The sequence below is a fragment of the Myotis lucifugus genome, unplaced genomic scaffold, assembly GCF_000147115.1.
Source record: "Myotis lucifugus unplaced genomic scaffold, Myoluc2.0 scaffold_12, whole genome shotgun sequence".
NCBI classification, from domain to species: Eukaryota; Metazoa; Chordata; class Mammalia; order Chiroptera; family Vespertilionidae; genus Myotis; species Myotis lucifugus.
This window is the reverse complement of record NW_005871060.1, coordinates 9433629-9454690: the sequence shown is the minus strand read 5'-3', so window position 1 is coordinate 9454690 and position 21062 is coordinate 9433629. Positions and strand designations below refer to the sequence as shown.

The following is a 21062-nucleotide window of genomic DNA, read 5'->3' as shown; positions in this document are numbered from 1 at the left end:
CATCAAGATTTTCTCTTAAGAGCTTTTTCTCTCCAGTTGATCTTTGAAAGCTAAAGCTGAGAATACCTTTAAAATATAGTTGGTATATCCTTTCTAGAGTGACTTAGGGAGCTATGAAAATGATGTGTGTCCTTGCTATTACCGTGACTCCATTTGACCTCCCTAGCTGTCTTTCTCGGACATCTCTAGTTATAGCTGTATTTGCCTTGAACAGCTAAGTATTTCTGATTCCTACATGGCTAGAAATGTAAACTGGTAATCCAGAGATGGCATATGTCCATTGGCTCTGGCAATGTCTCTCTAGTCTAAGTCATCTGTCCCCATGTGTGTTCCCTCTCCCAGCTGTTGTCTCTGCTCTTGGGCAATGGAAAGGATTACATTTCCCTTCCTTAGGTTGGAAAGCCTCTTCTTGATTTGGGCACAAGCTGAAAAAAAGTGATAACTCCATTGCACAGTGCCATGACACTTCCTACAAGAGATTATAAGGCAATAATCACCAGTCCCACTAGCTCAAGGGCATAGTCATGCAACCATTTCATACCCAATACTTTGTAGACTTCATATGCAGAAAATAGTTGGAATAGATGACACTGAAGAGAACATAAAATAGATGTCTAAAGAGGTTTGGAACATAAACACAGTTCCTTGAGCCTAGCTTAATGATGTCTACCGGGGACCTACTTTCTTTCCATGTTTTTTAATCCCATAGTGCCAGCTTCATGTTAGGGCCACATTATCAAGATGGCTGCCCGTAGGCTCCCAGGGCTATGTGCTAACAACTGAGAACTGTGAAGGGTCTGAAAGCTGACAAGTTAATCTGCCAAAGATTCAGGTATTATAGCCAAAGACATGAGTGAGACTCCTGGGTCTGAGACGAAGGACATTTTATTACTAGTACTTATAGCAGTAACAATAGCCAGTATTTTCTTGAGAAGATAATGCAGAACAAAGGCAAACAATGTCTCTGCTTGCAAAGACATACAGACACATAGGAGACCTGTAGAGAATTCTCTTCCAGAACGACCACACTCACTAGAACAAGAGAGAACTTTGTGCTACCATTCCCAGGAGAGTTCCTCAAATTGACTTGTGGCTAGAAGATAGGAGCGCACTAATTAGCTTGGTCAAGGTCATGTGATTCACGCCTTAGGGTCGTGAAAGGAACACCAATGGAATTTGGGGGCATTGACACAGAAGAAGGAAGTGTATGAGCACTGGAAAGGCAATCAAAATTGTCCATTACTCAAGCTCCAGTTAATGAATATCAAACCGAGAGGATGAAAAAAATATGAATGTAATCTGGGGCATATATAGGGTGTCCCCCCGAAATGTATACACACACTGAATAAATATAAAAGGGTTATTAAAATACATTTAATTTCAAAATTGAGCTATCAGTCAGCTGTTAAAGTGCATATAAAGTGCAAAAAATTTATCCATTTTGGGGGGACACCCTGTATTATCAATAAAGATTCGTGTTTGAAGCGAGGTTCAATCAAAAACATATTAATATCACCCTAGTCTTTCCCCCAAACCATGGCCAGAATAACTATTATAAAATACTTTGTTCCCCCATTGAATATTGAGCAAAGGTCAAACCCTTTAGCACAGTACACATTGCCCTTAACAATCTGGCCCCAATCCAACCCTCCAGCCTGAACTCTTGGCCACCACCTCTCCGTTCCCCTCCAGGCCGGATCATTCCAGGTTTCTTGTTTTTTACTTTTGCTCCTTTTCTCATTATCTGGAAGGTCTTTCCTCTTCACCTTCATCTCCCTCGGGTAGGATTAATTGTGTGCCTTATGTATGTTCTTCAGTGACACTGCATACATTATACATTTCTTACTTACAATTTTCCTAACATTTACTATAGTTCATTTGTATATAGTCATGTAGTTAAATAGGATTAATATTTGTCTTCCTCACTAGACTACAAGCTCCAGAGTACAGAAACCAGGTCTGATTTATTCTCCATTGTATTCTTAGTGCCTCATAGGTGGTAAGTGCTCAATAAATATTTGTTGCTATTGAATGTTTTAAAAAAACATAAGAGGCAGGGTGGTATAATAAGTGTTAAGGTTGCTAGTTTCTGGGTAGGATTGCCAGAAATACAAAGCCTCAACTCATTACATACTAGTTGGGTGACCTTGAGAAATTTTCCTAAATTCTGTATCTTTGCTCTCTCATCTGTAAAATAGAAATAACAGTACCTATTTAATAGGGCTGCTTTTAACTGAAAATATGCAGTACTTAAATGTTACGCCTACCATACAGTAAACACCCAACAGTGAGCTAGTATTGCAGTTGTGCTCATTCCTGGAGGTAGAAGTCTATGTGTCTGTCTCCCTGCTAGACCATCACTTCTTTAAAACTATAACCAGCATCATTAACTCATTAATGATGCCAGGGCCTAGCCCGAGGCCCAGCATGTCGTACTTGTTCAATAAATCCTTATTGAATTGCACCATCACATTTGAAGAATGCGATTTAAGATTAAGCCACTCTGTTAGTTTGGAGTAGTGACGTGTCTTTCTAAGCTTTGAAGTCCTTTATCATTTTTATCAATTATTATAATGAATAGCTCTCACTTCTATTATGTATTATGTGCTTATTCTATTCCAAGAACTAATGGAACAAGAATGATCTCATTTAACTTCCATCACGTCTTAAGAGGCATAGGTTTTTAATTATGCAGATGAGGCATTTGAGCCTCAGAGAAGTTACGGGGCTTTCCCAACATTATGCTGCTGGCAACAAGGAGAAACCGAGTTCAAAGCCAGTTGCTTCCCCATAAATATGCTGTAAAATAAAGTATTTGCTTCGACTTATAACAAAGGAATGATTTTTAATCCATTGAGAATGTGTATTTTACTAAAGTCAAGGAACTAGTAATACCTCAGCTTTGTTAATTGAGCAGCATCCTAACAGGGAGACCTCTTTCAAAATGCAGGAGACCTCACAGGCTCCAGGCCTTACGATTTCCAGGCAGCTTTGTGGACCGGGCTCATTAGTTTGAGTTTGGCAAAGGAATGCAAACCATTTCATCAGTTTTTCTTGTTTATAGTAAGGACAACATCTAAAAAAAACAACTTGGATTATAAATAGCATTTATTTTATCCCTTTAATCATTTTTTGGCAGCCATGCTAGAAACACACATTGAGAAATACATGCAGATACAAATGTGCTGTCCTATTCACCAAAACAGCACCTTTATAAAGAGCTTTAGTGCAGTATTACTTCACTGTTATTGAAGTGGGAGGGGCTCCCCACCCCAAAAAAGGCCCTTTGCTTATGGCTTTATCATAGATATGCAAACATAATAGTTTTAGTTACTATTCGAAGTTAGGGAAGAATGATTTCTAGAAGTTTTCCAGAGGAAAGCTATTGCTGAACAATAATATAGAATCTTGCACGTATACTTATCTTTCTCTGGGGAGTTAACTTTCACTTTTGGAGAAACCTAGGTTGCATTACCCCTCCCCCATTTTTATGCTTAGAAGAATCAGACAATTTTTAAGAACCCATGAATGACATTATCAAAACACGTTTTCATGTTTTATAAGAACTTTGAGGAACTCACTTGATTAGTGCTTAGAAAAAGGAATGTATTTTGATGTATTGTTGAATTCAGTTTGCTAATATTTTTGCATGTATGTTTGTCAGGGATATTAGGCCCCCCCCCCTTTTTTTTTTTTGGTAGTGTCTTTGTCTGGTTTTGATATCAGGGTTTTATGGCCTTATGAATTTGGAAGTGATCTCTCTTCTATTTTTTAGAAGAATTTGAGGATTGGTATTCATTCTTCTTTACACATTTGGTAGAAGACACCGAAGTCGGGACTTTTCAATCTCCTTACTAGTAATTGGTCTGTCCAGATTTTCTATTTATGGTTCAGTCTTGGTAGGTTGTGTTTCTGGGAATTTATCTATTTCTTCTTGATTGTCCAGTTTTTTGTTGTATTATTAAATGTTCCTAATAGTCTCTTATGGTCCTTTGTTTTCTATAGTATCAGTTGAAATGTCTCTTCTTTCATTTCAGATTTTGTTTATTCAAGTCCTCTTTTTTCGTGTGGGTCTAGCTAAAAGTTTTTATTTCTCTATTTTATTTCTCTTTTCAAAAAACTAGTTATTTGTTTCATTGATACTTTCTATTGATTTTTATTCTCTGTTTCATTTATCTCCACCCTCATCTTTATTATTTCCTCCCTCTACTGACTTTGGACTTGATGTCTCACTCTACATGATTACTCACCTCAAATGCGCCCTCGTGTTGCTGGCAGTCTGATCGCCTCAATCCTTTCATTCTTCCTCTTTCAGACAACTGTTTCAAACTTTCTCCTTGATCCTTGCCTTCCAACATCCCCCTTTTCACCCTTCACTCTCAGTAACGATCTTACTTTCTATTTCACTGAGCATCAGGAGAGAACGTCCACCTGTTCCCACCCTGACATCCATCCGCTGCCTGCCCCACGTCATGTCCTCGCTTTCCTTCCAGTCACAGGAGAGGTGCCGTGCACCAGATCCCACAGCCTCTGACCCACTCAGGAACTCTGCTTCCTCTCCTGGGCATCAGCTTTTCATCTGTCCATTGAATCACTTCCATTAGCAAGGAAATATGCTATAATATTTCCTATCTTATTTCCAAAATAAAAAAACAACAACTCTCCTGTGACTCCACAGCCCCCTTCAGTAATCACCCATTTCCTCTGTTATTCCTTACAACAATACCCCTCAAAAGAATTATATAAACTTGTTGTTTTCACATCCTCGTCTCTGTTCTCTCTGGAACCCACTCTAACTAATTCCACTATAGAACAAAAACAGCTCTTGTGAAGTGTCACCATATTACCAGATTCTGTATATGTGTGTATTCTGGGCATTTCATAGAAGTGGAATAATACAGTATGTTCCCTTTTGTATGTCTGTCTCCTTTCACCTAGCATAATATTTGTAAGATTCATCTATTTTATTTTATTTTTTTAATTGAACGCTTGATTTTATTTTTTTAATATGTTTTTATTGATTTCAGAGAGGAAGGGAGAGATAGAAACATCAGTGATGAGAGAGAATCATTGACCGGCTGCCTCCTGCACACCCTCTACTGGGGATCAAGCCCACAACCCAGGCATGTGCCCTTGACGGAATCAAACCGGGGACCCTTCGGTCCACAGGAAGACACTCTATCCACTGAGCTAAACCGGCTACGGCAGATTCTATTTTATAGCATGTTTCAGATCTTCATTCCTTTTTGCTTATCCATGAATCAGTTGATAGACATTTGAGTTGTTTCTGCTTTGGGGCTATAATAAATAATGCTGCTATGAACATTTATGTACAAATGTTTATGGAGGCATATGTTCTGGAATTGCTGGGTTATATGGTAACTGCATTTATTCCTTCTTGTTGAAACTCTTTCCCCTTGCTTTTCAAGACACTGTGTGGGTTTTCCCTCTACCTCACTGTCCACTCCTCAGTGTCTCTGAGTGTTCTCCCTCTAACTGTGGAGTGCCCCGGGGTTCAGTGCTTAGTCCCCTTTCTAGATTTACTCACTAGGTGCTTGGCTTGTAAATACCATCTACATATATATGACTGCCAAATTTGTATTTTCAGTTCAAGCCTCTCAACTCCAACTCCAATATCCAGCTGCCTGTATGACATTGTCACTTTTCTATTATGTACATCTCAAGGTTAGCATGTCCAGAGCCAGTAATTCCCAATTCACCCACCAAAATCTGTATCTCCTGCTATTTTTTCTAACCCCATGATGGCAGTTCCATACTTCCAGTGCTCAGGCCAAAAACTTTAGAGTCATTATTAATTATTTTTTATTTTTTTATTTTATTTTTAATCCTTACCTGAGGATATTTTTTCCATCGATTTTTAGAGAGAGTGTAAAGGAGAGATGGGAAAGAGAGAGAGAAACATCTATATGAGAGACACATTGATTGGTTGTGCCAAAACTGGGACTGGGGTTGAACCTGCAACTGAGGTACATGCCCTTGACTGGGGATCGAATCTGAGACCCTTCAATCTGTAGTCAATGGCTCTAACCACTGAGCAAACCAACCAGAGCTAGTCATTCTTGACTCCCACCTGCCCCACACCTCAGCAAATTTTGTTGACTTTACCTTCAAAATATATCCAAAATGTGATCTCACAATCTCCATGCTCCAAGCCACGAGCATCTCAATTAGGTCTCCTAGTTGGTCTCCTTACATCACTCTGACCTTTCTACAATCTTTTCTCAATGCAGCAGTAAAGATCCTTTTAAAATGAAAAACATGTTACTACTTTGCTCAACATTTTCCAAAAGTTTTCTGTTTTCCTCAGGGTAAAATCCAAAGTCTTTAAAATGCCTGCACGTCTACGTGATCTGGGCCCTCTGCTACTTCACTGGCCTCATCTCTTGCCACTGTGTTTCTCACTCTTTTGGTTCCAGCCACAGGGGCCTCCTTGCCGCGTCTCAGACTTGCAAGTCATGCCTCCTCAGGACCTTTGCACTGCTCTTCTCTCTGTCTGGAATGTCCTCCCCACACATTCTTCTCAGACACTCTTTTATTTCCTTTATGTCTGTGGTCAAGACTGCAGGTGGCTTCCCCATATCTAGTCTCCCTCTCTTCCTTCTCTGGGTACACTGATGCACAGCTAAAAGGCCACTTTCCCTAACTTCCCTGGCAGCTGTGTGTCACCATGTGGCTAAATTTTGCTCCATAAATATAAGCAGTTGGATTTCCTTTTAAGAGTGTGGCAGGCCCTTCCTTGGTCCTTCCTCCATCTTACCATGTTTGTAACTGCTTTGAGAGAAAAGACTAAAAATAAAGCATCTATCCTATCTAATAAAGAGGGAATATGCTAATTGACTGTCACACTGTCTCAAAGATGGTGGTGCCCATAGCCAATAAGAAGCTAATTGACTGTCACACTGTCTCAAAGATGGTGGTGCCCATAGCCAATAAGAAGGGAATATGCTAGCAGCAGGCACACGGCAAGGCCAGGCTCGCCCCGCGCGCCTGCCTCTGGAGTCCCCCAGTCCCCTCAGCCCCCCAGCCGCCCAGGGCCAGCCCAAGGCACAGGCAAGCCTCAGATGGCGGCTGCCCAGCTGCCCAGGGTCGCCCGAGGCACAGGTAACCAGGGCCGGCCGAGGCTTGCGCTGCCAGCAGTGGCAGCAGCAGAGGTGTGATGGGGCATCACCATCCCCTGATCGCCGGGTCGCCTCCTGCCCCTGAGGACTTCCGGACTGTGAGAGGGGGTAGGCCAGGCTGAGGGACCCCCCTCCTCCAGTGCATGAACTTTCATGCACCGGGTCTCTAGTCTACACTAATAAAAGAGAAACATGCAAATTAACCATCACTCTGCTACACCCACCAGCCAATCAGAGCGACTATGTAAATTAACCCAACAAAGATGGTGGTTAATTTGCATATGGTCCAGGACTTTTATTTAGGGGGAGTTTTTTTACTACTGATTTTATTTTATTAGATGTATTCAGATTTTCTATTTCTTCTTGATTCAGTCTTTGATAATTATATGCTTTTAGTAATTTATCCTGTTCTTCCAGATTGTCCAATTGGTTGGAATATAATTTTTCATAGTATTTTCTTATAATCCTTTGTGAATTGGTGGTGTCACTTCTCCTCTTTCATTTCTATTTTATTTATTTTTATTTATTTGGGTTCTCTCTCTTGTTTTCTTAATGTGGCTGGTTAAATCTTTATCATTTTTAAAAAATATGTTTTTGTTGATTTCAGAGAGAGGGAGAGGGAGAGAGATAGAAATATCAATGATGAGAGAGAATCATTGATCAACTGCCTCTTGCACACCTGCTATGGGGGATTGAACCCAAAGCCCAGGCTTATGCCCTGGACAGGAATCCAGTTGTGACCTCCTGGTTCAAGGGTCAACATTCAACCACTGACCCACACTGGCGGGCATAAATCTTTATCAATTTGTTTATCTTTTCAAAGAAATAACTGTTGGTTTCATGGATATTTTGTATCTTTTTTGTTTAGGTTCTTTATTTCTGCTCTGGTATTTATTATTTCCTTCCTTCTACTCACTTTGGGGTTTGTTATTTTTTCCTAATTCCTTTAGGTATATAGTTAAATTGTTTATTTGAGATTTCTCTTGTTTCTTGAAGTAGGCCTATATTGCTATGAATTTCCCTCTTAGAACTGTTTTGGCTGTGTACCATAGATTTTGGGGTTGCTTGTGCTTTCATTTTCATTTGTCTCAAAGTATCTTTTGATTTTTTTCCCCTTGATTTTGTTAACATTCATTGTTTCATAACATGTTATTTAGCCTCCATGTGTTTGTGTGTTTTTCAGGGTTGGTTTCTTGTGTGTGTGATAGATTTCTAGTTTCATAGCAATGTGGTTGGAGAAGATACTTGATATGAATCAGTCTCTATACATTTATTGAGATTTGTTTTGGGTCCTACTGGAAAATATTCCATGTGCACTTGAAAATAATGTATATTCTGTTGCTTTGGGATTAAATGCTCTAAAAATAACAAGTGAATTTATCTGGTCTAATGTGTCATTTAAGGCCACTGTTCCCTTCTGGAAGATCTATCTATTGATGATGATGGGGTGTTAAAGTTTCCCACTATGACTGTATTACTATGGACTTCTCCCTTTATGTCTGTCAAGCTTTTTGCTCTATATATTTAGGTGCTCCCATGCTGGGTACATAAATGTTTACAAGGTTATATCCTTTTGTTGGATTGATTTATCATTATGTAATGTCCTTGTTTGTCTCTTATTATACTCTTTGTTTTAAAGTTTATTTTGTCTGATATGAGTATTGCTATCTCAGTTGTGGGGTTTTTTTTTCGTTCCATTTACATGAAATATTTTTTTCATCCCTTTATTTTCAGTTTGTGTGTGTCTTTTGATCTGAAGTATTTGGTAGATAGCATATAAAGGGTCTTGTTTTCTCATCCATTCAGCCACCGTGTTTTTTTAAATATATATTTTTATTGATTTCAGAGAGAGAGAGGGAGATGGAAACATCAGTGATAAGAGAGAATCATTGATTGGCTGACTCCTGCATGCCCCTACTGGGGATAGAGCCCACAACCCAGGCATGTGCCCTGACCAGGAATTGAACTGTGACATCTGGTCCATAGGTCAATGCTCAATCACCAAGCCACACCAGCTGGCCACCCTGTGTTTTTTTTTATTGGAGCATTTAGTACATTTATATTTAAAGTGATTGTAGGTAGGTATGTAGTTATTTTCATTTAATTGTTAATATTTATGTTCTTTTTCTTTCTTTTTTTAAAATATATTTTATTGATTTTTTTACAGAGAGGAAGGGAGAGGGATAGAGAGTCAGAAACATCGATGAGAGAGAAACATCGATCAGCTGCCTCCTACACACCCCCTACTGGGGATGTGCCCGCAACCAAGGTACATGCCCTTGACCGGAATCGAACCTGGGACCTTCCAGTCCGCAGGCCGACGTTCTATCCACTGAGCCAAACCGGTCAGGGCTATGTTCTTTTTCTTAAGTCTGTAGCATTTCTTGTAATACTGGCTTTTGTTTTTTGTTTGTTTGTTTGTTTGTTTTAATCTGGGTAGCTCTTTATTTCTCCTTCAGTTTTAAATGATAGCCTTACTGGATAGAGTAGTCCTGGCTATAGGTATTTGCTTTTTATAATTTTGACTATTTCATGCCAATTCCAGTCAAGAAATCAGCTGACAGTCTTATTAGAACTACTTGTAGGTAACTGTCTTTCTCTGACTCTTTTTAAGATTCTTGTTTTTTGTCTTTAACCTTTGATATTTTAATTACGATGTGTCTTGGTGTGGGCCTCTTTGAGTTTATCTCCTTTGGAACTCTCTGTGCTTCCTGGACTTGTATGTCTATATCCTTTACCATGTTAGGAAAGTGTTCAGTCATTATTTCTTCAAATGTTTCTCAATCCTTTGCTCTCTCTCTTCTCCTTCTGGCACACTTATGATGCAGATGTTATTACATCTGATGTTGTCCGAGAGGTCCCTTGAACTAGCCTCAGTTTTTTAATTCTTTTCTTTTTTGTTCTAATTGGGTGTTTTCTGCTACCTTGTCTTCAAAATAACTGAATCAGTCCTCTGCTTCATCTAATCCAGGGGTCCTCAAACTACGGCCCGCGGGCCACATGCAAATACAAATATTATATTTGTTCCCGTTTTGTTTTTTTACTTCAAAATAAGATATGTGCAGTGTGCATAGGAATTTGTTCATAGTTTTTTTTTAAACTATAGTCCGGCCCTCCAACGGTCTGAGGGACAGTGAACTGGCCCCCTGTTTAAAAAGTTTGAGGACCCCTGATCTAATCTGTTGTTAATTCTACTGTTGATTCCTTCTAGTGCATTCTTTTTTAAATTAATTTTTAGAGAGTGGAAGGAAAGGGGAAGAGAGAGAGAGAGAGAGAGAGAGAGAGAGAGAGAGAGAGAGAGAAATAGAGAAATCTATGTGAGAGGGAACATCAATTGCTGCCTCCTGCATGCCCCCTACTGGGAATTGAATTAGCAATCTTTTGGTGCACGGGATGATGCCCAGCCAACTGAGCCACACTAGCCAAGGCCCTTCTAGTGTATTCTTCATTTCAGTTATTTATTCTACATTTCTGGCTGGTTCTTTTTTATGGTTTCTATGTCCATTTTTATGCTGTTGAAGTTCTCACTAAGTTCCTTGAGCATCCTTATAACCATTGTGTTGAACTCTATAGCTTGCCTCCATTTTATCTCATTCTTTTTCTAGAAATTTCTTCTGTTCTTTCATTTGGGGTGTGTTTCTCTGTCTCCCCATTTTGGCTGCTTCTGCATTTGTTTTTGAATATTGGGTATGCCTCCTAGTCTTGGTAGGGTGGCCTTCTGTAGTAGGTGTTCTGTAAAGCCCAGTGGTATATCTCCCTGTTCATCTGAGCTGGGTGCTCCAAGATGTGCTTTATGGATTATGTGTGCCCTTCTGTTGTAGTTGAGTCTTGATTGCTTTTGGTATCTTCATAGGTGGAGTTGACCCTCAGGCTGGCTGGCTGTGAAGATTGACCACAACCAGTGTACAAGCTGTACAGGGGCTGACCCCAGAAAGCATAATTCATCTCAGCAGGGTCTGGTGCCTGCCTAGACCTTTTTTGTACGTGCTGCTTGTGGAGCTAATCAGGTCGTGCTCTGTTGGGGTCTGAAGCCAGCCACTGGGTGTGTTGGTTCTGTTGCTCTTGGGAGGGGCTCTTGTGCAGGTTGAATATCATACACTGCCGGAGAGCAGCCCGGGCTACCTGGTAATAGCTGCGAAGTGATTCACAGTTGGTGTGGTAGCTGTCTGTGCTGGGCCTCGGTGTGTGAGGAAGGGGCTCAGCAGCATGCCAGTGCTGGCTCCCACCAGTTCCAGGCTTGGGGCAGGTCATCAAGAGCCCCAAGGCACCCTAAGACCCACTGCCACCTGCCTTTTAGGTTCAGCCACTAAAATAGCCTCTAGCAGTAGGTGAGTTGCATGACTCAGGGTCTCAGGGAGTCACCACCTAGGGGCAAGTGGTGTTTGAATAGAGATTCAAACTCATTGTCAGTCCTGGGTTTAAAGCCATTCAGCAAAAGTCTCAGGGTACACTGAGACTTTAACTGTCTGGGGCCTGTGAACCTTTGCGAGGGGTGGGGGGTGGGGGCGCGGTGGCAGGGTCTCAGGGAATCTTAAGATTTGGTCGTATGGAGGGAGAGCTGAGCACAGGAACTGTGGTGCCCACATGGAGTGCAGGAAACAGCCTTCACCCTAAACTCAAACAACTTAGTCTGTGTGTGTGTGTGTCTGGCACCCTTCTGAGCTTGCCTGGCATTCCTGGAAAGTTTTTTAAGAAAGACTGCAATAGCCGTAGTTGGTTAGGCTCAATGGATAGAGCGTTGGCCTGCCAAGTGAAGGGTCCCAAGTTCTATTCTGCTCAAGGGTACTTGTTTGGGTTGTGGGCTCGATCCCCAGTAGGGGGCGTGCAGGAGGCAACCGATCAATGATTCTCTCTCATCATTAATGTTTCTATCTCTCCCTCTTCCTTCCTCTCCGAAATCAATAAAAATATATTTAAAAAATAGCTTTAAAAAAAGAAAGATTGCAACACAGGCTCAAATTGGCCAGCGCCAGCAGAGCCCAGAGCCATTCCAAGGTGGGTAGGGGGGGACATCAGAGATGCCAGGGTGGAGCTAGTGCAGCCCCCCAGGCTATTGCTGCAGGGCCCACCACAGGAGCAGTGGTTCTGGTTTGGCACGTAGAGAAAATAGCCCTCATCCTAAAGCCACACAATTCAGTTTCTCCCTGTGTGTCTCTGGCACCTCCAAGGTTGCCTGGAATTCCTCAAGAGTTTTTTAGAAAGACTGCAATGCAGGCCCAGGCTGGTTGGCTTTGGCAGAGTTTAAGCCCAGCCATGTGCAAGTTGGGTAGGGCAGGGCCTCTGAGAGTCATCAGAGTCGGGCTAGTATAGCTCTCGGGGCTAATGTTTTGTGGGGTAGTGCTCAACCCAGGAAAGATGGCATCCCTGGGTGGCACAGCAGAGGTCAATACAGTGGATATTGGCAGCTGTCCCTCAAGCCGGTTCCCCAAAGCCACAACCTTCCAGCTGCTGTTCCTCTGTTGGAACCCAGGGTGGGTGCCTGCGAGTGAGATTCTGTTCATTGCCCTTTTAGAGGGTTTCTGGGCTTGCAGCAGCCTTCCTTCTTACCTGGGCAGATAGAATCCCTGCAGATTTTCCAACCAGATATTATGTGGGCTCCTCTTCTTGGCACTGGTCCTCCAAGCTGGGAAACCTGGCGTAGGGTTGAAACCCCTTAGTCCTCCTCAGGGGGTGCGGTGCCTCTATAGCTGAGCTATCCCTCTGGATTCTCAACCACCACACGTGGGTGCAGGGCCAGCCAGTTTTGCATCTCTGCCCCTCCTACTAGTCTCCATGTGGCTTCTTCCGTATATCCTTAGTCATAGGACTTGTGTTCAGATAGTCTTCAGGTGGTTATCCAGGTTGATTGTTCTATAGTTGTAATTTTGATACGGTCCTGGGAGGAGGCGAGTGCAGCTCCCCCCTATTCCACCATCTTTGATAAAAAACTAGAAAGAAAACTTGTGCAAGTCTTATTTCTAAATTCCTAAACTGCTCAGTTTACACAGTGACTTTTTGCCTGAATTGTTTCCTGAAGTCAGGGACGCAAATGCATAACTGTAAAATAGCAGCTGGAACTGTGTGGATATTAACATAAAAGGCCTCACCTTACTGCCATGTACAGATTTATCGCTGAACATCTTTTAAAAGGTGAGACTTTCTTGAGCCCACGTCCCAGGACAGATGGCTCTACTTGGGGCCGCATAGTCCTAGTAAATGTCATTTCTTGTACCTGGTCTTGCATTAATAATTCCTTTACTCTTTAGCTTTAGCTGGTTTGGCTCAGTGGATAGAGCATCGGCCTACAGACTGAAGGGTCCCGGGTTTGATTCCAGTCAAGGGCACATGCTCAAGTTGCAGGCTTGATCCCCAGTAGATGGTGAGCGATGATTCTCTCCCATCATTGATGTTTTGCTCTCTCTCTCCTTCTCCCTTCCTTTCTAAAATCAATAAAAATATATTTTTTAAAAATAATAATTCCTATACTATTTAAATTCAGATTCTTTCCATTTCTGTACCATAGCTATTTTTCAAACAGACTTACACATTCTGCAACTGAATATTTAAAAAGTTCTAAAATAAGAGTAATACTTACGCATGGAATTAATGTTATATGGTATCAACTGATAATTTATTAACATTTCAGTGTTTCTGTGAGGAAGGTAGATGATATCATTTAGTTCTGTCATTCTGTCATTCACTATACAAATATTTAATGGTCGCCTGCTGTTTGCTAGGTGCTGTTCTAGAATTCAGTGCTACAGCAATTAACAAAACAGGTCAAAATTTCTGCTGTGCTGGCATCCACTTTTGTAGAGGACGTGGGAAGGGAAGAGTGGAGGAAAACCAAATGCAGAGGGGCTTGTTAGTTGCTTGGGGCCACACTGGGAACCTGTATTGGTTGGATAGCTTATATTTCAAGATGAACTTTTTTTAAATTGTGAATTTTCTGTCTTTTCACATATGAGTAATTTTTCTAGCAAACTAAGTTAAACTGACTTTATGCTAACATACAGATTCACTCACTTAGATTAAGATGAGATCTTAATAAGTTATAACTTTAACATTGACCCATTTTTACAAAAGAAAAAAAATAATAAGAGAAAGAAAAAGGTATATGCAAAAAACAAATTCCCCAAATCACGTTAATAATTTTCTCAGAAAAACAAAACAAAACCTGGTGCATCGATTAGCACTGTGGCTAGCACATAATAGATTGGTCAAATTATTTATTTCAGAAAGGGAGAGGAAGAGAGAGAGAGAAACATCAGTAATGAGAGAGAATCATTGATCAGGAATCGAACCGTGACCTCCCGGATCATAGGTCCATGCTCAACCCCTGAGACACAGCTTCTGGGCCCGAGTTAGAGCGTTGTTTAAAGTTTTAAGCTAGAAAGGCCTACCTTTAAAAAACTATCAGAGCTAAGCCTCTCGTTTTTGGTTCTTTGTTATTTCACCATTTCTTCTTATGAAGATTATGAGTTTAATGAGGATGAAGGAAAGCAAGAGGTTTTGCCCTCTTCCATACAAATGAAAAGTAGAGGAGAGAGAAGGTCAAGCATATGAGGACGTCTAATGAACTTTATTTAGACAGTCTAAGTGTTAAAAATTAACGTTTCTGCTTTCTTCTTTCTATCACAATCTTTCTTCATCATATGAGCCTTGAATATAAATTTTTGCCCAATTCTAATCATCTCTCAAAGTACTTCGATGATGAAAAGAACAGATTTTGTCATTTCAAAATGCAAGCACAGTAACTGACCAGTGCTTAGGGTGACTCCTAAGACCAAAACATTAGTTTGTTATACTTAAGCTTTTAAAACTGTATTAATAATAATAATTTTAAAAATTAGTATTTACTATTCATAATAGCATAGCAAATTATTATATAATAAATTTTCCTGCAGTTGATTCATGTGCACATTACTTTTCTGGGAAGAAATGTAATAAGTGGGAAACCCACCTCACCTACACAAAGGAAAGAGAGCCATGAGTTACAGATCCCCGGCCAGAAAGCAGTCCCTCCTGCCTCGATGCACCTGCCATTCCCGTGTTCTAGTGCTGCAGGGCAGACGGCTCCTGCCTACACCCGCGCATGAGACAGGGCCTGCAGCCAAGGCTTCCTGCTGTGCCCTCATGTGACGGGCTTATATGGATAAATATGAAGTCAGGGCACGTTATTTTTTATGACTTTTTTTATATTTAGTCACATTCAGGTGTCGGGGGAAATGAGAGCCTCCTATCACGGCTATATTTTTCAGATGCTGGATTCTTTGTTCTATTTTTAAAGATGAGGTCATCTTAAAACATTTGTAGTGTTGACCATAACAATTTGGGTGTCGGCCTTTGAAATTTATTCATGTCAGTTAATGGGGATGATCTGAGTTATATTGAAGGAATATAGCTATCTGTATGCATTTTTATTGCTAACTGAGCTCAAACTGATTTTACAGTCTCATTAAAAACCTTGTGGACATTTTCATGGCTGAATAATCCTTCATCATATAGAGGTGCCAAAATTACCCAATGTGATAATTTGGCTATTTAGAACCCTTACATTTTTGTCTATTATTAATAAAAGTATGATACACACATTTTCCATACAATTTTCACCTCATATCTGATTTCCCCCCTAAGATTATTTTACTAGAATGGTTTAGCAGACACCAGAGAAATAAATTTAAGGAAAATTTTATTAATGCAAACAAAAAGAGAGAATGCAGAAAATGGGTTGCATTATGGGCTGTAATGTAACTTTTATCCAAAATTGTATTTTCTTCTTGCAATTCTAATACTTAACCTGAAACCAAATATAGAGACTAGTGGTAAGCACAGGTACTGAGGGTTGGTTATCTGGGTTGTAATTGTAATTCTGCCACTTACTCACTGGGACAAATAACTCGAACTCTTTATCCCTCAGTTTTCTCACCTGTGAAATGGTAATAATAATAGTCCCTGTCTCTTTGGGTTGTTGTGAGAATTAATTTATGTAAATCTCTTGAAAACATGCTTAGCACGGAGTAAATTCTCACTAAATGTTTATTTATAACAGCATCTAAGAGAATATTTCCTAATTTTATATTCTCAAAAGTTATTCTTTTGTTTCATTCCCACGGCATCGCAAATACTAGAATCGCTTAACTTCTCGATCAGACTATTCCATACCTGCAAGTACATGCATGGAATGCACTCTTTTTAAGATTTCTGGAATTGTTAGTATTTTAGTTGTACACATAAATTACACAGAGAGAGTGTGCCTAGATCTTTATCTCAAATGGCCAGTGCAGAATTCTTCTGAGCAAAATGTTTTTCGTAGGTGGTTTGGGGGCTTTTTCATTTTCACCCTCAAGTATCAAAGTTATCATGAAGAAATCGCTTAAAATAAGAAGCAAAGTGTGGTGTGAATAAGTGAATATCTCCAGTGGAAAGAGGGAGCTGGCCACCCAGTCAGAATCCTAAACTCGTGGCCATTTTCCTACGGCAGCCACACATTATGAGGCGGCTGCAGGTGGCCTTTCCCGACACACTCACTCTGTTCATCACGGTAAGGCTTTTGGCTATAGTTGGAGTCCCTGCCCATCAGAGCTTGAGCTTAGCTGAACCCCATGATGCACTAGTGACACTCGCCTACACAAGGCAGGCCTACGTGCCTTGCGTGACCCATTTCTGCTAAAATTAATCTTGGCCCATAACATCTTAACATGCCAATGGCAAGAAGAGGAGGATGGAACTAGAAGAAAAGTGTAACAAGGGAGGAGTTGCCTCGATACAGGTTTCGTCTTTCCATTTCCTCTAAAGCAGGGTTTTTCAACTTTAGCTCTACTGACATTTTAGACCAGATAACTTCTTTTCCTGGTAGGCTGGCCTGTGCATTGTAGGATGTTTAGTCACATCCCTGGCCTCCGCCCACTGGATTCCAATAGCACACTCCCTCACTCCTGTCATGACGATCAAAAATGTCTTCACACAAAATTGGCTGCAAGTGAGAACCACTGCTGAAAGCCACACTGTAATAACAGGTTCCCTGTACCCTGGGGCTTGGCTGACTGGTGCCCTGCTCCTCCTCAGAGAGTTCTGTGATGAAAGCGGCCTTGAGCACCACCTCAGAGTTCGCCACTAAACGATATACTACCTGAAATGGACACCCAGAAGCATAGAAATAAAACTATCCCCTCTGCCTGCTTTATAAGGCCAAGGCTAAGATCACTCGTTCCTAAAAAGCTCAATTCCAGATACAGTAAAGTAAGTGATCTCTTCCTTTTTCTCAAAGTTAGCACATTTGTACTAAAATTAATTGCATCAGAAACACAGCAGGTTTTAAAATCACTGTTCATTTTCTCTATAGTAATGTCCATAGTGAAAGTGTATAGTCTTCAAGGTACATCTTCACGAATATTTCATTAGTTACCTTTAAAAATGTACATTCCCTTAAAAATATATGTATATATTCCACATTTCTAGAAGTCTCAGAGTTTCTGAGCTACTTTTTTCTAACAAGTTTCATAAATGCCAATATAAGCTTCATGTGATATTTTCAGGTTCTGTGCACGAGCTCAATTCTTTGTACTACTGTGATATATATTAATAATGAGTTTATATTGTAAAATTCATGGTTAATGACAATCACCTCTATGTTATTTCTATAGAAATTAAGTTATCAGCTCTAGCCAGTTTGGCTCTGTGGATAGAGTATTGGGCCATGGACTGAAAGGTCCGGGTTCGATTCCAGTCAAAGGTGCATACCAACTAATCAATGTGTCTCTCTCACGTCGATATTTCTCTCTCTCCCTCTCCTTTCCATTATCTCTAAAAATCAATGGAAAAATATCTTTGGGTGAGGATTAGCAAAACAAACAACAAAAAAAGAAATTATCACAGAAATACCCTTAGATTGATGTAAATTGACATAATGGAATCAACTGCATATTACCTTTTTTACCTTAGAATAGTTTTCCTTGCCCTAGCTGGTTTGGCTCAGTGGATAGATGTCGGCCTGTGGACTGAAGAGTCCCGGGTTCAATTCCAGTCAAGGGCACATGCTCTGGTTGTGGGCTCTATCCCCAGTGAGCGAGGGGGGACATGCAGGAGACAGCCAATCAATGATTCTCTCACATCATCGATGTTTCTATCTCTTTCTCCCCTCTCCCTTCCTCTCTGAAATCAATAAAAATATATTTTAAAAAAAAGAATAGTTTTCCTTTACATAAAGTGTTGAATTAAATTTAGAACCCAGAAGTTTTCACTGAACCTAAAATGTCAAGTCCTTATTTAAACATGATGAAATGCAGCCAAACAACTGCTGTACTGTTTGTTTTAATATTGAGAAAACAGTCTGGAAGTGAATTTTTTAGCTAACTAGTTTGAAATTGTACTGCTTTTTCAGTGTTTTAATTAATTTTTCATGTCTATTCTTATGAAAAATAATCACGGCAAAAGGAGTCCCTTTATAAACTACATAATAGCATATATTTGTACTTTTCACATTCTCTTGCTGTTTATATGAATATTTCTTTTAGAAGTAATTTTGGCAGATATCTCTATGAATGATATAATTTATAATTTCTAAAAGAAATGTTCTTGCTTTCCTTGGTTTTCATGCGTTATGAATGCCCTGTAGAGCTATGCAACCCAACTATTAGTTGGTAATCATCCGATTTGGGCAGATTTTATGTGACAACAATATTAATGAAAACTAGCATTTATTGCGTATTTGCTTTGTGTTAAATGTAACTCTTTGCTGAATTATTTTTAAAATAAATTTTAGAGAGGGAGGAAGGGAGAAAGGAGAGAAAGAGGCAGGGAGGAAGAAAGAGAGAAACATTGATGTGAGAGAGATACATTAATCGGTTGCCTCCATACGCCCCTGACTGGGATCACACCTGCAACCTATGTATGTGCCCTGACCCGGAATCAGCCCACAGCCTTCTGGTGCGCGGGTTGACTCTCCAACCAACTGAGTCACACCGGCCAGGGTGCTAAATTATTTTTATATATTATTTTTATGTAATCCTCCTAGAGATGTGAATTTTATATCTTACGTACGATAATTACCCCCATATTATCCTAGCCTCTTGGCCAGTAAGTGACTTGGGAATATCTTGTAATTGAAATGTGTGTTGTCTGACAATAAGTATTAGTGGGTTCAAAACATTGCTAGATTTTATGGTAAAAATGTTAAAAATAATAACACAGAGAAGAGGAAGAGGGGGAAAGGGATGGAAGAGGAGAAGTAGGAAGAGCATGAGGCTGTAATCTCTGTCTCCAGGATCTGGTTGAGGTAAAATAATCTAGAAACATCAGGCAGCATAATTATGGACTAAACTTAAGGTATCAGATGACATGTAATCAAGTGTGGATAGTGCTACAGGAATTCGGAGTTGGGAAAGCTGGTTAAGACCTGAGGTAGTTGGAGAAGCTTTTTGGGTAGTGGATTCTTATCTCAACTTTAAAGGAAGTTAGGGTTTGGTTTGATCTTACACAGTTGATGAGTGGCCAGTGATGAACTGATGACATTGCCGGTGGAAAAACCAGCATAAGAAAAGTTCTAGATATGAGGAAAAGTTTCCAGTGTAACAAGTAAAGTTGATCCAAGGGTTTGAAATGTTCCTGAAATTCTGACATGATTTATATATATATTTTAGGAAAGGTAGTTGTATTCACTCTCTTTACAGTTTAGAGTAAGAGAGCTTGAGGTTGGAGGGAGCATATAACTTCAGATATGAGAAGTCAGTACACCGGGTATTTGGTGCTTGTGTTCCCCATGATTTCAAAAATATAAGAGTGCTAAAAGGGTTGTGTTTTTCTTATTTATTTTCTTAATCAAAAATTATTATATCGTAATTTGCTTTACAAAGAGGATTCCAATAGAAATTATTAGCACACTGGTGTGTAGCTTGCTTGTTGATAGTAAATATTTCTAGACACCTTTCTAACATTGGCATTCTATCTTTTATTTTTCTGCCTCTATTTGTTACTTCTTTCACTCCAGGTTGCAGTCTGATATACTCTTAGAATCTTTCATTACATAGAGTGGTTATTCTTAGGACTGTAAGGCCTGAGGAAAATTTGCATCAGAATCCAGGAGAGAGGGGTCTGGGCCGTATATGGTTCAGAAGTTCCCCTTCACTGTGCCCTCTGCTATATAAGAATTTTTTAATGTATTTTTAATTCCATACCTAGGTTTATAAAATCCATATCTAGGTTGGAGTGTTAATACATGAGATTATTAATAAATTATAATAAATATTCTGCAGTAACTTAATTTGAAGGGTCTTTTTTTTAAAATTCCTCTCTCTCTCTCTCTTTCTCTCTCTAATTTTATTTTCTAGATCCCAAAGTCCAAGAGTGAGGGATCTCTTCAGGTCTACAGGGTACCACAGCCCGAGCGATGTGATGGTGCTGCTCAGGTCAGCCTGCGGCTAAGTCGTAGAAAACCCGGCTGGGGTGACATGAATTCAGCAGAGGACACTAGTGGGGCCACGTTGGTATCCAGGTTGGCATGTTTCTTTTACTTACATGTTACATATTGCATTCTCTGCTCTGAGTATAGGTATGTTTGTATTTATCTAACACTGGGGTCAACAAGGCGCAGATCAGTAACATTATTTAAAATTGTCTTGAAGTTTTGAGAATATTCTGACTAATAGTATTGATTACAATATTAAAACAAATTATGTAATCAACTGGACCGTGCTAGGCTCACAGTTGAAAGGTGGAAGAGTTACTTTCAGGATGCCTTTTCATGGTATGTTCAGTGGCCATTATTATCTTTAGTTAAAGTGGACATCAGAGTTGTTACTAGAACCAACTCTCACTAACAAATTTTGAATGTTGCCTTTTAACCATTACGTTGCACAAAGCAAACTTCTTTGGTATACTTAAAGCAAAAAGCATGCAATTTAAAATAATTAAATAAAATGGAGTCTGAATCTTACTTACTCATAG

At 40.0% G+C, this 21062-nt stretch overlaps 1 protein-coding gene across 5 annotated transcripts in view; it reads left to right on the top strand.

Annotated features, from left to right (window-relative positions):
• FAM13A (family with sequence similarity 13 member A) overlaps window positions 1–21062 on the top strand; it is a 270864-nt gene that overhangs the window by 113795 nt on the left and 136007 nt on the right. For all 5 annotated transcript variants that reach the window (XM_014452073.2, XM_006084613.3, XM_014452072.2 and 2 more), the window contains one exon: window positions 20447–20610. In XM_014452073.2, the coding sequence (XP_014307559.1) occupies window positions 20447–20610 (164 nt within the window). The remainder of the gene's footprint in view (window positions 1–20446; window positions 20611–21062) is intronic.